Source organism: Vidua macroura, chromosome 3 (genome assembly GCF_024509145.1).
Source record: "Vidua macroura isolate BioBank_ID:100142 chromosome 3, ASM2450914v1, whole genome shotgun sequence".
Taxonomy (NCBI): Eukaryota; Metazoa; Chordata; class Aves; order Passeriformes; family Viduidae; genus Vidua; species Vidua macroura.
The window spans coordinates 80,765,516-80,783,899 of NC_071573.1; the positions used below are offsets into that span (position 1 = coordinate 80,765,516).

Consider the following 18,384-nt stretch of genomic DNA (forward strand, 5'->3'; position numbering starts at 1 on the left):
CAGGCTCCGCCGCGGCGGGGCGGGCGGGGCCGCGGCACGGCCGGGAGCGGGGCTGGAGACTTCGGCGCGGCGGAATCATCCCGGGCCCGGACATCTCTGTGGGCAAGGAGCAGCGCGTACCCCGCCCGCTGCCTTGTCTCCCCCTGGGGTGAGGGGATTTGCTTGCCCCTGCACTAGGATTGGTACTCCGTCCAGGTGTCCCAGCGCCAGGTGCTGAGGCTGGGAGGCTGTGGCGGACACGGCTGGTGCGCCCCGCGCTCTGGAGGTTAAGTGTGACAAGGCTCTGGGTGCAGGGCCCCCGGGAGGGGATGGGGCGAGCGCTCCCTGGCTGGTGCTGGCGCGCTGAGCCAACGCGGCCTGCAGCAGCGCACACAAGGCAAGGGCAAGTCCAAGTCCAGATAGGTACACAGGCGCTACCTGACAGAGGCACTGGCCTATAATTTCAAGTTTTGGATTTGTTTTGTTCTTTTAGGGGCTTTGGCCTTCACAATGATTGGTACCCAACTTTGTTTCAGTTGTAACAACTCAGACCTTTTTCTCGTTTCTTGATGCCCACTTTACAAACAAATGCAGTATGAAACTATCACTTTTATGTATAAGAGCTTAGCACACGAGAACACTAGTGATGTAAGGCAAACTCTTCTACACAACTAGAAGAACTAGATTAGAATTTGGACTCTTTTTCTCCGTTTCAAAAACAGCTATATTGTTTCTCTTCTCCATGTTTGAAACTCTGTTGTAACAGCAGGCACAACCCAATTGGAATACTTAATCCAGTGATTCCTTGATACACTTCCATAAGGAGCCTGCTAAATCACAATGGTAAGCTTTCCTTGTGTCCTCAGACTCTGAGAAAGTCACAACCACAGAGCCCTACAAAGTTAGGCATCTGTTCTCTGCTTCAAAAATTGGTGTTCAACTTATGATCTACAAACTATAGGACCTCAGATATAAAAATACTAATCAATACCTTCCCCACTTAAAGCAGGACAGGAACAGAACAAAGGAAAAAGGATAAAATTACAAGACATCTCAGTTTTATTAAGAATAACTTACATAGAAATAAATTATCTTTAAAAATACTATAATATATATTTATATTAAGTTTAAATTAAGTCTTAGAAGTAGCATTAGTCTTCCCTGCAGTCAGCAACCTGATTCTGTTCTTGAATCTTGTTCCAGTTGATCTTCATCATCGTCACTATCCGAGTCTTCATAAAAGGAAATTGTAGCCTGAACTGGGAAGTTTTTCAGAAGTGCTTCAGCTTCCTGATACAAGTAATCATAGCACCTTGATTTGGGCCAAAATAGTCTGAAACAAGTATACAATAGATTTGCTTATTGTTACTACATATTTTACATGGAGCAACATGCAAAAAACCAAAGTGAAGTTCTATTAAAACAAGCATCCAACAGAGCTTTTCCTTCCATGCTCAGTTGTTAAGTTGCTTTCTACATTCAATTAAGAAAAAAATTTCTCTGGATTCTTATTTTCATCTGAAGAGATAAAGACGATTTAGAGTGCTAGATTTGCACCAAACTACAAAAGCCCAAGACTCTGCATCTGAAACTTCCCACTCCAGTACCTCATTAACAGTACTACCTGGGGGTCTGATCCAAGTAGTGCTGCCCCTACTGGGGCAGTATTCCTAAGGAATATAATAGGCATCAAACAGGATCAAAAATACATTTGAATCAAATTCGTAGTTTTCTTACTGAAGGTCCCCAGCCTAGGTAGTTGTTGATACTTGTTTTATACCATTGTAAAATTAAAGGAATGATAAAGGCCTAGGGGTGATCAGACCTTGATATTTCATCTGTCTTTCCAAAAACAATCAACAGACTCCGTAAGAAAGATGTCCCATGGATGTAGATTTTAAAGCAGTCTGTGTTATATCCAGAAATTAACAAAATATGCTGATAAGATCAGAGTTAGCATGGGCTATCAGCTAATGATAATATATTGCAATTAATATACTCCAAGTTCCTGTTCCTTTTCAACTACCGTCCTCTTTTGCTTACAGTTTGGTAATGGCTAGAAGGAATAGACCATGGAAGTCCCAAGAGCCAAGAGACTAGCACACTACAACATAATGAAATGCTGACTACAGATTGCTTAAAATAGAAATGCAGTAAGAAACAGAACTGGGCGGCTTTCTAGCAATTACAAGAAATACTTTTTAGGCTACTGTTTAACAGAACAAAGCCACTGACATTGGCAATGGAGACCTGTTACAAAGCCAATGTTCCCTGCAGCAACATTCACTCAAACCTAAGCATTGTAGCAGTCACAGTGAAGTCTGCCTGTACAGTTGCTTAGTTAGTACATCACTATTTGAAGGATGAGAGCCTAGATTTGAAAGAAAGCTGCATCTTGTCTGGAAAAACTACCTGTACAATTATTTTAAGCATCTTGCAACACATAGGAGCATTTCTGAACACAGACTCCTACAGATTCAACTGCTGTTATTTTCTTTATTTCCTTTGCAGAACTGATAGTGCAGATACTAGGCAATACTATCATTGCCTTTATCATTAAAGCAGCAGTTACATAAATATGTGCCTCGGCAATGGTGGCTTAGCCAGTGCACACCTTCTCTTCCTGCCACTGTCTCCCATGCCTCCACCTGCTTCTTTGCTGTGGGAGGGCGCTGGATGTTTGCACAGCAACACAGCCTAGGAAATACACCCCCGTGCCTTTTTTAATCCTGGGCACGTGAATGAGTAACAAGGTGCTTCAGCCAACTCCACCACCACCAAAAACTACCCACATAACTGTGTAATAGGTCTTTACGTCTCAAACCACAGAGGCACCTCAAGAACTCAAATATGTTACATACAAGAGTCCGGGCAATCATTTGCCCAAGGATCTGTCATTTAAAAAGCACATAGAAGCCCAATTCACTCCCAAGGCACTTTAATATCTACATAAATATATAGGTGGAAACAAAAGGGGCGGGAGAGCTAATGCTAAGACACCGCACTGGCGAGCGAGGGACTCACTCCTGGCCTCGCAGCACCACGGGCCCCTGGTGCCCCGAGGTCCCCCGCAGGAACCGGCGGCGGCCGGGGACTGCCACTAACCTGACAGGGTGCGTGTACTGCGCCAGCTTTCGGGAGGCTTCCGCCAGCTCGCCGGGGCTGTGAGGCTGCGGAGGAGAGAGCAGAGGTCAGCCCGCCGGCACGGCACCGGGCCCTCCCCGAGCATCCCCGCCCCGCCGGGATGCCGGCGGCAGACGCTCCGCCACGCCGCTCCCCACTCACCGCTGCGGGGCAGGGGCCGCTCCGCCGGGCCGCCTCACCCGGCGCGGGCACCCACGGTCTCCAGAAGGGCGCAGGACTGCGGGACGAGGGCAGGGCCGTCAGCGCAGGACCGGGCCGCCCCCCGCACCGGGAGGAGGAGAGGGGCGAGTAGCCCTGCGGGGGCAGCGCCGCCGAGAGCGGGCGGGGGCAGCCGCCCTCCATCCTCCGCCGGTCCGCGGCCGCTCGCTTATCGCTGCCGCCCGCGGGCCCGGAGGCTTTTATAGCCGGCGGCGGGCGCTGCGCGGCGCGGAGCCCCCACCTCCCCCGGCTCATCTGCCAGCGCCATCCACAGAAAGGCTCCGCGCGAAGGCGCCGCCGTGTAAACACGGGGCGCGGGCGCGTGCATGTCCCAAATGGCCCGGGGAGGGGAAGCGGGCGTGGGGGGGATTTGGCGAGTCGGTGTTAATCGCACTCGAGCAGACACATGGCAGCTGCCGGGGGGCGGGCGGGGACAGCCCTGTGGGAACGGAGCGGGGGGCGGCGGCACCGGGGATGTGCCCGGCCGCTCTGCGCCCCGGCGGCGGGGTCCGGCCGCCGCGACCGCGGCCTTTTGTTGATCCAGCCGTGTTTGTTTAGGCTCCGGAGCGCCGAGTCACGGCGTGTGGGCACCGCGACCCGGCCGCCGATGGCAGCTCCCCGCGGGAGCAGACACGGACAAAGGGACCCCATCCTGGGGTGGCGGAGAACACGACGCTCTTTGGAGGGGTCCTTACTCAATAACGCGTCAGCCCCAGTGCGCTCCCTGACGTGTTCCTCCTCAGGCAATGGTGGTGGTTCTTTTTATATATTTATATCTATATATATGCACACACACACACACACACACACACACACACCACACACACCTTTATTTAATAGGATATTCTTACCGAGGAAACATGCCTGCCTTAATTATTTTTTCTTGTGGTCCCAATACTTCATTCTGCTGCCAGCACTAGATGCTGTCACTATACGTGCAAGGTTTTACACGGAGCTCCTGCCGTTTCCATGTTCCCCGGTACCAAGGGAGTTTACTTTTGTTTCCATTTTTATTTATTGTTCTTGTTTTCCCCTTTCTTTCTGAGATTGCAATCAGTGATGCATGTGAGAGGGGCAGAAACAAGTTACACAAGAGCTGGTAAACAGTAATAATATCAACCTTAAGGACTAGGAGGGTTGGTGGGATGGAGCTGTCCTAGATGCTGAAGGAGGGCTTAAACCCCAGGTAATTTATTGTCCCGTTAGAGACCCACATTAGTGAGGCACTGTTTGGAATAATATTTTGCTTTCTTGAATTTGTCTGAGGCATAAGGGGTGTGTCTATCTTAGCATTGCCCAAGAGTAGCTGCAAGTAGCTGCTACTCTAAAAAGAGTAGCTACAGATCTGTGCCTTCTCCACATCGTCTTCAGCACAATCCATTTCACTAAATAGTACCAGTTGTAAAAAATGTTACATATTAGAAGCTGTGTGGGAAATGTAATCAGGTTAATCTTTCACATCCTAAAGTCAAAACCAGCTGCAGACTGACTTGCCTTTCTGAAGGAAAACAACCACTTACGTTGAACAAGAAATAGTTGGGAGAGTGCACACGTTCAAGCTTGTGTGTGCTGTGATACATTCCAACTTCACCAGTGGACATACTCTGCCATTTTGGAGATTTGTGCCATTTGGCCATTTGGAAAAATTGAAAATTATGACTTTAAGAGTTAATAAAGGAAAATGTATTTTCCAGTGAAAAGTTTAGTAGGATGTGATGTTTGTAGCTCTTTGTGGTTTTCCCTGCCTCATTTTCACTGTGGCCTAGAATGAAATTAATTAAAATCAGTGAACAAAAGTCTCAAACTACAATACGTATTCATCTCACAGCTAAGAAATAGAGAATAGAGCAAAGTATAGTAACTTGTGCAATAAACCAAATGTGATCAAAAGCAAAACTGTTTCTTCTTTTCCTCTTTTTCCAAATAGCTACTGTGAAGCTTGTCAGGTGAGGTAAAGCATAAAAGAAATATTTAAAAGCTATCTGGTGGTAGATTCTTCTTTAGCCTAAATGAAGTGAAAGCAATATTTTTTAGATTTCACATTTTTCCTTTGAGAAGTTTAACCCAGGCTATGTAAGGGAAAAAAAAAGAGGCAAGGTTCATTGTCTAAAGAAGAAAAGCAGAAACATTCTCCATCACATCAGAGGTGACAAAGGGCTAGGAGAACACAACATCAGCTTCATCTGTTTGGTAAAGCATAAAAATTAGTTTTAATGTCTGCAGTGAAAGCAACAAAAGATGGGGTGTCTTTGACCAATGATTCTTAATTGTCTCAGGATTAGTTTTAGTACCTGCCTGAAATGAGAAAATGTCCTAGGGAGAAAGTGTGATTTACCCATTAGAGAGCAAATTGAAAGAGAGGTGTTGAAAGGATAAGGAGAAAATAATGACTAACAGCTGTTGTTCCCCTGCATATTTTCACACTGTATGAGTCTTCTTGGCTTTATAGTTCAGTAATGCAGTCCTGTTTGTCAAGAGAAATACAGAAGTCTGTCATTGCAATAATAACTTGTTATCATTGGCATCATAAAAAAAAAAAAAAAACCAAAAAACAACCAAACGATAAAAACCCTTAATATTTTGCTATCTTCCCTTGAAATACAAGCTGGAAACTGGTAAATCAGGGATAGAAGATGCTTTGTCATGTTTGTCTCTTCTGCAATTTGTGCACTGTGTATTAACAGTGCATTGGTTTCATCATGTTAAAATCTCTTCAGGTAGGAGCTACATACCACTGCTGAACAGATAGTTGGTCTAATGGGAGTGATGGAATACTGGTTCTTTTAATACAGTAGTGGAATACATAGCTCTAAATTCAACATGAAGTCCAATAGAGGCAGTTCCCTCGTGCGTTCTTGACTCATCTAACTAAAGCAACATTCCTTCTGCTTTTTTTGTATTTCTACCTTTTTTAAAAAAGTGCAAGTCCTGAGTTGAAGGTTGTTCTTGGTTGTACAAATATAACTATATTGCCTCTAGGAAAGGCAGGCTGGGAATCAGGATCTAATACACTGTGCTTTATTATACTGGAATGAAAACTGAAAAATTGTGGTTTATGGTTTTATTTACTCTTGTGAAATAAGAAAACTACCTGGGATTTTTGAAAATTTCTCTCAAGGTCATAGATTTTTAAAATTTCCTTATACCACTTTCCAAGCAGATCATAGCTGGTCATTTACAGGGTTCAATCCTGCTTAGCCATAGGTTGGTTTTTTATTGGGATTTTTGTACAAAATTGCAATTGAAGAATTTCAAATGCAGTGCAAAAATTCTTGTACAATGATTCCTGTACTCCGATTTTACAGCAGTGGAACAAAAGCCTGATTCTGTTTTCTCAGAATTATACCAAGTAGCATTTTTCCAGAATGAAAGTAATTTTTTAAAATTTGGTTTAAATTTATTAAAAATGCTTTTGTGGCTTTCTGCAGTGTGACATCTTGAAATGTAGTGCACTGTTAATAGGATACACAGAAAAGCACACACAGAGATCTGTGCAGATTTCAGTGTGCTACTATAAACAAAGAAGGTGTTCACAAATGGCTTAGAGCTAAATTTGACAAGACAGTGCTAATCACACTGGGACATGGGAATATCTGGACAGAGGACAGTCAGCTGGCTTCATATTCACCTCCCTCAAGGCAGAGATACCTCTCACTTATTAGTAAAGCAGGGACATTGCATGAAAATTATTACATGAGTTGATATAGGGAGAGAATTGCCTTGATCTTGTCAGGAATTTGTTTTAGTGACAAAAGCAAGGTCAAACATGTGCAACTGTTCTGCTTACTGAGATTGAACTGAGAAAACTGATTAACAGACAAAATTTGATCTTGATTATTTTATAGCCTAGCTTCATCTTGATGCTTCCACTTCTAGCAACACTTTAGTACCAGGTTTTGAAATTAAGTGTATGCCTGATATTTGCATATAGGTATTGACTGTACATGCATATGTCATTTATTTACATGTTTGGTCTGTTAGCTCATAAATAGATTTTTTTTTTCCCACTAAAAGCAAAGTTTGCACAGGAAATTTGTGAACAACTTTGATAGATTTTCATCTGTGTGCAGTAACAATTTACTGAAAACTTTGCAAAGGTGTCTTATGAGGCCTTAAGCATTTTTTAGTTATGATATGACACAAAGGGCATTCTTTCTGCTGTAGTTTGAAAATAAATATAAATTTGCAAAGAAAAAAGACCACCACAGATGTGTTCATCAACCTTTATCCTTACCATTATTTGGATTTGATACAATATTTTCAATAGACCTAATATACCTGAAAGTGGACTTCATTCAGCATTTCCACAAAATTATTTCTTTTTGTCAATAAATAATATGAGATCCAAACCACATTCCAAGAAATAAAATAAATACAAATTAACTTTTTTTATTAATAAAAAAAAAGGAACAGAACTAAGTCAGCAGACCAGTCTATTCACATTACCAGTGTTACCACTGGCTATAAAATCATTGCTTGGCTAATAATGGTGGTGCTTGTCCTACTGCTGGTGTACATTTTTTCCATCCTATTTATATACAAAAATGCAGTATATAATCAAAGAGTGTAATTCCACTTATACCAAAGAGCCAGGTGTATGTTGGAGGTCTGAAGATGGAATCCTCTTTCATGGACATATCCATCCCACTTCTCCTTGTTTCACTGGATTTTGACTAGGCTGTATTAGGATTAAACATTATTCTTTCATTTTATGGAGAAAATTATTCTTCCCCTTCCTCTATTTAACTGAAACACTGGAAAGAAAACTTTGTGAAAAGGAGGGATGCAATTCCAAGAAAGGATATATTTCCACCCTCTTTTTGCTATTGGGAACCAGCTCCTGGTAATTCAGGAGTGAATGGCTTCACTTGAAGGGGTGCAGTTCTACATTTCACTCTGTCAATGAGACTGAAACCCTCCAGCTTCCTTAGGTTTACCCCAGAAGTGGTGCTGTCACAAACTTTGTGGTGGGGCGATGGCTGCAGTCTGCTGGGGGATGAGCAATGTGCTGTGTTCGTGGCACACGTGTAGCTACGTGAGAGCCCCGCGCGTCCATGTGGCAAAGTGTGACTGCACACAGCAGCTTGGGCTTCCTCGTTTCCCTCCCCCTCTGCACTCCGCTCCCAGGCCCAGGCTGGCAAATGGTAAAGGGTAATGTATCCACATGGGAAAGCAGCACATTAAGGGACTGAGAATGTGTAATGGAATCAGCCACCAGTTACAGGGATCTTTTAAAAAAATAGGAGTATCACTTGCTATTGAGTTATGGGCACTTTAAATTCCATGCAGATAAGAAACAGAGACATCAGTGCTGAACACCAATCTTGTTAACCTCTTTTAATAGAATAGGAGTCAGTGAAACACTGATACATCATTGATGCCGGGGCTCAGCAGAAGTGTCTGGCTGGCTCAGCATAATGCAGCATAATGTCACAGTGTTTGCTGCAGTTGGAGCACATAGTGCTGCAGTGTGGCACTGGCAGGATTTGCCCTCTTGCCTCTAGAAATAAGTGAGAGGCCGCCAAATGAAATTAAGTCAACAGCTATTGACAGAAGAGATGAAGAAATTAAGATAATCATTGGAATGTCCTAATCTGACCCCTCTGGTAATGTCATCTCCTCTCTCACAATGTTCCATTCAATTAACTGTTTCTCCAGATATATTGCTTTCCTGGCTACAAAGATAGTGATGGAGGCAGAGTGCTTGTTTTTCAATTTCCCTTGTCTCTCCAAGCTATCAGCACAGCATCAACTCCCCGTAAAGATGCATGCCACTAAGCCTGATGTATGTAATGCAGCATGATGTATATAATGGAGCATTTAACCTCTGTCAGGAGGGAATGAATGGCAAGAAACAGAGCTGTACCTCTGAGAAACAAACACCTGAGAAAGGCGATGTGAGTCCTACAGATAAGCAGTGCCAGCCGGAGGCGTACACTCGGTATCTCGTGCTGCACTGCAGGGATGTCAGAGCTCTTACACAGGTGCCTGCAGAGAGGTGCTGACAGAGACCCTCTAAGCCTGCAGTTCCTCGCTGGCTTCTTGTCACTGATGTTATGAGGTTGCCAATTCCATCGTGTCAGGATTTCAGCACTTCTTTGAGCATGCTCACATCCCAGGGATCCTTAGTGGTAGCACTGAACACAAGGGATAGGCTGCTAGCCTGCCTGTTATTAATGAAGATGCAGATAAATGCCAAAGGTACCAAAGGTAAAAACTGATATCACTTGTTTTTCAGGCTGCTTGTCAGTACCCTTAAAATCACAATTTCTATTGCTCATAATTTTCCAAATTTTATTTGGGCTAAATTTTCCTCTGGTAGAGGAATTAGTTGCGGGGGGTGGGGAAGGGAAGGGAATGTGGAAGTGGAGAAGACTGCAATCAAAATAAGACAGCTCAAATCACTGAGCCATTTTCAAGACTCATAGAATGTTTAGGGTTGAAAGGGACCTTAAATATCACTTAGTTCCAACCCCCCTGCCAGGGGCAGCAATGTCACTCATTAGATGAGGTTGCTCAGGGCCCCATCCAACCTGGCCTTGAACACTTCTGGGCATTGGGAGATAATCTTGCAATATGAAAAAGTTCTGGTGCCTTTTTTTGGAGAGGAGTAGGCTTCGGTAGATATGGGGAAGGGCAGCTTGAGGATGTGGGAAGAACAGACAATATTTGAGCAAGAAGACTGGATCCAAGTCCCAAATAGGCAGCAGAGAACAGGGAGAGAGAAGAGGTGGGACAGTCACCAAAGAGCAAGGTTGCAGAAGCAAAGCAAGATTGACTAGAACAGGAGCTGGCAAAGGAAGACATTTAGCATAGGAAGGACAATTTGGACTGGAAAAGAATAACTTGGTAATGTCAGAACAGAGTAAGGAGATTGAGGTGAAGGACTGAGGACAGGAAGACTTCCAAGTGCTTACAAATGGGGAAATACTGTGAAAACAGTCAAAAGACATGAGACAGGTACTTAGTGAAGGACATTGAGCCTGGATGTCTTGTTCCCAGACTTGATCTAAAGGGAGGTCTGAAAGCTAGAACCTGGGACTGGTTAATAAGAAGTAGGATGAAAAGCCAAAACTGGGAAGATACATGACTAAAATATTAATACATTGAGGAGAAGGGAGAGGGGAATTGAGTTGAGAATAAAATAGGTGTAGGAGTTGTTGCCCCAGTATACCTTTCCAAAGTCTGTGTGGACCTCAGGAGACCCTATTCCAGCAAAGCCTGAGAAACCTGCTGCAAAGGTCCTATCACCTTCTAGAGAGGCTCCAAGTTAGTACACTAACAGTTACTCTTTTAGCTCTAAGAACAAAATCCTGCATCATAGGCCTGATCTTTTCTATCCAGGTCTTATAATTGCATGACCTGATGATTTTTTCCCTCCTGGTTTTTCCATTTGTAGTTGTATAACATAGCAATTCACCTCTAGACTGTAAAGTGGAACAATTTTAATGCTGCAGTCAGTCACCCAAAACCCCAGAAACTTAAAAAAAAATTCTGTGAGGTTCACATGTGACTTTTAACTCATCACATATAAGTGTTTAATAGTTATTAGTCTAAATCTAACATCATGATTTCAGGCCGCTGTTCGATAGAAACCTTCAGACAACTGATTGTGTCCTAGAAGAAGAGGATGTCTTCTAAAAATGTCCTAAAATGTCAAAAATGCACAGGGCAGGCAAGATGACAAGCTCTCTGGCACAATCTGTGTCTCTACTGTCTCTGAAAGATGACCAGTTTAACTTAGAAATGCCTAGTTTAGCCTGACAATAGCTTTTAGATGTCTCAAGCTAGGTAATATGAATCCAAATGACATGTTTCTGTATTTGTTTGTCTGATTTGAGAGACTGCAGTAGGATTTGTAGAAGTGTTTAAGTCCATCCCTCCCAGGGTTTGCAAGTGCAAATTCCCTCTTGCTTTTTTTTTGTCCTAAACAGCTTGAACACTATGGATCTGAGGCTCAGGACTGCATTTGAAATTAATGAGAATCGTGCCTTAAATGCAGTATAATTCAAGTCTATGGAAAAATGAAGTCCTTGGTATCTCAAACTGGCCAGCCAGGTTTAAAGAGCCTTTTTAGCCACTTGGTATAAAATGGCAGCAATAGTCCCTAAAGGGTCTGTGGAGTCTGTTTAATTCCTGCAGCCACCATGGTTACTGGCAGAATCTTAATATCACAGAATGGTTTGGGATGGAAGGGACCTTAAAAATCATCTAGGTCCAATTCCCCTGGCCATCAGAGCAGCATTTTGAAATCTTGTCTTGTTTTTGCTCAGAAAGAAAGCCATCAGAGTGTGCAGGCTGAGCAGAGAAGAAATTATTTGCTGAAAAGCCAATCAGTATCTTCTCATCACCTATTCTGAGCACTGAGAGAGGGAAGGGATTTGTGAAAAACAGGAGGTGGTGGTGGTGCCATTGACTGCCATAATGCATATACACATGCAAGCTGAATTTAAGTTGTGTAGACAGCCATAATTCTGGTGTTTTTCTAACTTTCTGATGCTCACTCTCACAACCTTTATAATGTTGTTTTGACACACGATTGTCTGTGAGTGTAAGATGTGTCTGTGGTGTATTCCAGCTGGGAATTTTGCCTAAGATCCTCCCCTTTTTAATTTCCCTCAAAAGCCTTCATGCATGCCTTTATATGCCCAAACATAATATTCAAGATGTTATTCACTACCAAATTTATCAAAATATTCAATATACTTCATATCAAGCAGAAAACTATGGGATACAATGTCTGGTTTTGACATGAATGTAGATACTCAGATACAGGTATCATATGCAGGTAAAAGTTTCAAAGTAGGTTTTCTCTGATTGTCATACATTTGTCATTTTTGAAGACCTTGAAGAACACTATCGCAAAGTTTTTAAAGCTGTATACTCAATATTTTAATCACCTTCCTCTGCTCACATTTTTTGTTGATTTCTTTCCTGTTTGAGCTACAGCCACAGTCTCATTATGAGACATTGCATTCCTGCACATTCTAGTATTCACAATATGAAATACAGAATAGCAAGGAAGTGTGATATCACATTATTAAAAATTTTTACTGTCTCATCTTTTAAATTTTCTCTTGGCATTTTTTCATTAGTGTGCTTTAAGAATTCCACAGATCCCACTTTCCAAGTTACTGATGTGGTTTTACTCTGTGAAACAGAAGTCTCTGGATAATTAGCATTTTGTTAGTCAGCCAAGTATCTCTCTGGCCTCCAGGCAGTACTGCAGCAAGAGTATAAAAAAAGAGTCTGACATTCTTCCATTACATTTACCTCCTCTCTTCCTAAACTGGTTCTTTCTTCAAAATAGCTGTTCATGTCATATAATTTTTTTGTTGTTGTTACTGAAATACTTTGTGGCTAAAACAGACATTGTAAATTCTTGTTGCTTCTCTTTTTTCACCTTTACAGAATTTATATTTATCTTTAGCTATATTTATACTGTAAAAAAATTATTGTATATAAAATATGCATTATATAGGAGAATATATATATATTCTTACTATCCAAGATAAATGTCACAGTGCCAATAAACACGTAACATTCAGAGGGAGGGAAATAAAACCTGTCTGGACACTGCAAGACCTGCTACTGTTCAATTAGACAGAGAGAAAATACCAGCTTCTGAGGATCCATCCTTTCATTTCAATTCTTCAAAGAACTGTAGAACTGAGATGCCTTCATGAATTTGCTTATATCATGAGCAGGGAACGAGTGGAAGATCCATACTTGTTTTTTCCCCACACTGAAGCCAAGAAAAAAATTTGTTTGAATAAAAACTGATGGTGCTTTTCTAAAGAGGTTAGTATTTTTCTTCCCTTTCCTGATGCAGCTTCTGTTCTCTCTCATTGCTCTCTTTCCATGGTAGGAGAGCAGGTGCTGCGAGGCAGATGCTTTGGCAGATAGAAATGTTCTAGTACTATAATTATAATCAACATTTCTGTGTAAAATACCCAAGGGTTTATGCATGCACAACACATATAGGAAGTTCCACATGGAGTTTTCAGTTTCTTGCTCTTAGTCATAAATACAAATATCTTTCATTTTCTGGAGAATTCCATTTTTAGGGGAATGAGGGTGTTTAAGGGGGGGTGCCAGGGGTGGGATGCCCCTGAAAGTACTGGCTTGACCAAGCTTAATCCTCCCTTGTATTCAAGGTGCCCTTGGTATAGTGGAATGAGAGGAAGCACGGTGAATATTCTGCAAAGGCTTGGATTATGAATGGCATCAGCTTCAGCGTGCCCAGCACACCCTTTCAGTATGCATGTAAGGCTGACTGTGGAGAAGGAGCATGTGCAGCACAAGGCTGTGTTATTTCCATGGGCTTTACATGGACATAGGATTCCCTACTGGCCAAGTAGCAGGACAAATCCATAATGGAGCTCAAGGCTGGAAAGCTTTCTGGGAGCACTCCCTGGAGGAGGAAGACACAGTTTTTGTGTCTTCCTCTGTGCTGAATGTGCAAACCACGGTGACAGCTGGGGTAATGGCTTTCCAAAGCAGACAAAAAAAAATCAGCTCAGCCGAAAAGCACACCTCAGTGAGCACCTGAGCCAAGGATATAATTTTTAATAAATCATTTACTTCAAAAGTTTCATCTCTGTGTGTGCAAATGTGTCTGTTTGTTTATTTCTGATGTATAACTGTGTGCAGGTGGAGAAATACTTGAATTTTGTTTGCTTATTTAAAAACACAGATCTCCATTTTTGATAAATTATGCACAAACTGTGTTTGCTGTTCCTTTTAACCAAACTGATATGTACCAAGGAAATCTGTCAGCAAGATCGACCGCTGCACCACATCTCTCTGCTCTCCTATTGAACTGGGCTGCTATGATTGAGTGTCCCATGAGGACATTACACAGATTCATATTTATCATTTAAGATTTATTCCCTGAACATCTCAAGTATTGTGTTTAGGAGTCTTTATTTCCATAAACTATCATTGCAGTAAATACAATAGAGGCAAATGCAGAATGTGTGAAAACCCCAGCTTTCAGTGTAGAAGGGAAAGGGTCTGCTAACATTCAGGATTAAAAGGAAGAAAGAGAATGTAGAAGTGCTTTAAAATGGAGGATTGATGACAAGGTGACAGATGCAGGAGAGCACGCCAGTTGGAGTGACTCATTACTGAAAGGGCAAATCTGAAAACACTCTGCATGCCTGAGAGAAGATGACAAAATCCAAACAGCAGACAACAAAGATTGGTGCAAACACTCAAAAGAAGTCAGACATGTAAACAGGGGTTAGATCAGTACTCCACATGGAAGTGCTCTGTGTGACTGCTGGGATGGAGGTTAGCGAACAGGAATATTTAATTTTAAAAGCTTATAGTAGTAAGAATCTGATAGAAAATAATCAGTGTTATAATGTACTACAGTGGAGTTCAAATACATCTGAATAACAGAGAAGACTACACCATTAGAAGAGACGTAGTGTTTGTTAAAAGAAAGCTCAGCTTCACATTGGTAACAGAAAGAACATGCGCTGTATAATCAGTTTGAGTTGGAGTTTCCTATCCAGGAAGGAACAATAGTTAAAAACCAGTTATAATTATCTGATTTTTCTTCAGAAACAAAATAATTATTTTGTTTAAATACTGAGAAATCAGCCTGGACAATCTAGAGGACAGCCGCCCCGTCCCAAAGCTGGTAGAACCAGCAAAACTCTGTGCATGCCTGTCCCTGTCTATTGATGACAAGCATGGGAGTCTGCCTGGCAAATTCTGACAAAATATTTACCTGTTCAGTGGGTAAAGTTCAGCCTGATAAATCCACCTGATGATCGAGGCTGTGCTTCTGGTGACTCATACAGAGAGTGACAACAGTTGCAAAGCACCCTCAGATTAAAGGCTGCAAGGGTCAGATAGGTGCAAGGGGGACTGCAGGTGTCTGCAGGGTGATTAAGAAGAATTCAAAGCATGCTACTGTTCAGAGACAACCAGATTAGATAGTACCAGCTCTTGGCTCAACTAGTCAGGTGATCCACAAGAAGAAAAGCCATTCTAGATTTAATCCTGAGCAGTTTAAAGGAAGTATTTCTACTTACGACTATGGAAGTATAGCTCTGTAGCAGTCTAAGCTATTCAAATACAGTATCCCTGCAAAAAAATGGAAAAGGCACCAACATCTCAAGTTCAAGAAGGGAGCTTCTCGCAAATGGTGAAATTAGTCAAAAATAAATGACAAGAGTCATAAAAAATAAATTAAATGTGAATTTATATAGCTATATATGTGAGGGAGTAAGCATGACTTGTAAAGGTTGAAGTCACTCCTCACCAATGAACTAAACATTGTTTATCAAAGCTCATTAAGTGCAGGTATAAAAATGAAACAGAAATCATGATCATACCACGCTTTGAGCCACTGGTGAAACCCTGTCTTGGACTTTTGCTCCACTGATACAGTATAACTAAAAAAAGGTTCAGATAGGCAACAATTAGGATCAGAGAATGAGAATACCACCTAGGCAAGGGGAGGAAATTTTAGGACTATTTTCTCTTATGTTACTTTTCAGCATAGAAAAGAAAAAGGCAGCTAAAATAATTTTATTGGATATCTATAAATCATTAATGATATAGGTTGTAAATAGCTATTTTTACATAGCTGTGGGGCATTGGAGGTTTAAAATTATCAGAAGATGCTTTTTCATATGACGTGTGATTAAAATTACAAACTCATTGCTAGAGAGTGTCACAGAGAACAAAAGCATTGAGAAGTTTAAAAAACTACCAGACAAAGATAAGGCAGATCCACCACATCCTTCTCAGCATCCGTTGTCAGAGACTGAGCTGGACCAGTGCCCTGCCTATCTGCAGGTTGCTGTTCCCACATTCTAACCAAAGTAATTTAAAAAATGCAAGAAAAAAACCCTAAGATATTCTTTTCCCCACTTCTACCCATCAGATAATAACCTTTGATTATTGCAAACCAGGCTGGATTCCAAATAAGAATTTCAAGATGAACAGCTCCAGCTAAGTTATCATATCCCAGGGGTTCTCATTTGTAAATGAAAAATAAACATGAATACCAGGTCTTTCTAGATGAATGAAGCATAGCAGCTCTCTGTCAGGTTATTTTAATGAAGATAAGTATCTTTAATTCAATTAAATACATCTCTTTCAATGCACAATTTGGTTATTTCCACTTCCACATTCTTCTTTCACAATGAGGATTTGGTAAGAAAAACTGTTAATAGAATAGAGTCATTTTCAGGATGATTCCTGCTTCCATAGTTACTTGAAAAACACTGAAAATGGGGTTGTCCTTATCTGCCTTTCTCTGCTGCTCAGTGTGTGAGACATCATGGGCCAAGAACGATAAATTTAATTAAGCTCCTTAAGCAACAGCATTCTGTCTCAGTAAACATTAACACTTCCCCTTATGCCTGAGCAAACACAAAGATCTGGTCTCAGCTTGGGAATAGTTTAGAGTGCTAATACAAACAACACAACTACAGCTATTTCTACAAATGGTCCTGAAATGTTTTCAAGCATGTGTTGATGCCACTTCTCACTTAGGAAGTTAACTTGATTCTGTTATTCTGTATCTTATGAGAACAATCTTTTGTGTCAATAAGTGAAAGTATTTCTTTGGGATCGGGGGGGGGGGGGGGGGGCGGGGGGGGGGGGGATCTGTGCTAAGACTCTAGGTAGTCCTCCCATAGCTTAAAAAAAAAAAAACAAACAAAACCAAAAACAAACAAACAAACAAACAAACAACAAAAAAAACACACCAAAAAAAAAAAACAAAACCAAACAAAAAACCAAATCCCTCAAGTTACTAGAATTATATCTGCAAATCCCTCAAGTTACTAGAATTATATCTGCAGTTATTCCCCACTTCAAGAAGAAGGTCAGATTTTCACAGTTCCACCACCACAGCCTGGAGGGGCTAAAGTTATTTTTGTCCAAGTGTGCATCAGCCCAATCTACATCTTACACAGAGAAGTAAAAGGCACATATATTCAGATGTCCATGGTTATATGTGAGTTCATATATTGGTCAGTAGGGGCCAACAATGGCACATGAGCATTGACTGCATCTCTGTGCCAGACCAGCCACTTGCTCCATCTGCCCCAGCAGACCTTCCTCTCCATCTGAGGGGTTGTGTAACCCTCCACTCTCCAGAATTCCCTTCATTTGTGTTGTTCTTTTATCTGCTGACTGGTGTTTGAGGTGGGGGTGCAGAGGAACTGTACAGGAGTTATCCATCCTCACACTGTGGAAGTGCCCCATGATCTCAGATGTTTGGAGCTCCCGGGTCTCTTGGGGAAGAATGGCTCTGCCCAGGCCCTGCTTAGAGAGGAAAAGCATCACAGCCATGAACTCACCCTCGAGAAGAGTATTTGGGAGTTACAATGTGGTAAAGTGTTGCCTGACCAGTGGCAGCACAGCTGAGGTCCAAGGGGCCTGCTGGGGTGTCTGAGGTTCTTCTTCCCAAGGGATTTTAGGCCAGGCATCTTTGGAGCACTCTGGGGATGACTGCACTGCACACTGGTCCAGTGATGCATCAGAAATGCAGGAATTTTTGCTTTTGAATTAATCCATATTTAAACTGAGCAGTGCACATATGGTAATGTGATTTCTGTTGTTGTTTCTTATGTCTTTGATTACAATGGAGGCAAAGAAAGCTGAAGGGGTTTCTATATTGTCAGTATTTCTGTAAAAGGAAACCAAAGCACCTGCATTTGTTTGCACTGGAAGACATCAGTCCTTGACCTGGTTACTTGCCTTGATACTTTTTATTATCTCTATTTCATCTAAACTGATGCCAAAAAATGCAGATTCACTTGCTGAGTTTTTATGCTTGCCATTTTTTGTTCTACCGCCAAGTGCCAAATTTTATTTTGCAAAATCTGAAAACAGGAAAATGCTTGTGTCTAAGGTTATTTTTCATTTGAAATACAGTATAGTTATATTATTTAAATAAGTCTTTGAAGTTTTAAGAGCACCGAAGGCTCAATTGACCATACTAATGTTCCATTCAGTCAGCACATTATCCAGCCCTGACTCTTCCTGACTCCAAACTACAGCTTGTTTACAAACACATACATGTTTAGCAAT

The 18,384-nt window shown here is 41.8% G+C and overlaps 1 protein-coding gene across 1 annotated transcript; it reads right to left on the reverse strand.

The window, feature by feature from the left end:
• Positions 1 to 1,015: 1,015 nt before the first annotated feature.
• Positions 1,016 to 3,746, reverse strand: RIPPLY2 (ripply transcriptional repressor 2). The gene is made up of 3 exons (XM_053974751.1): positions 3,265 to 3,746; positions 3,085 to 3,149; positions 1,016 to 1,312 (listed from the first exon to the last, which is right to left on the reverse strand). The coding sequence occupies exons 1-3, from the start codon at positions 3,574 to 3,576 to the stop codon at positions 1,147 to 1,149; spliced, it is 543 nt and encodes a 180-aa protein (XP_053830726.1). The 5' UTR covers positions 3,577 to 3,746; the 3' UTR covers positions 1,016 to 1,146.
• Between the last annotated feature and the right edge of the window lie 14,638 nt (positions 3,747 to 18,384).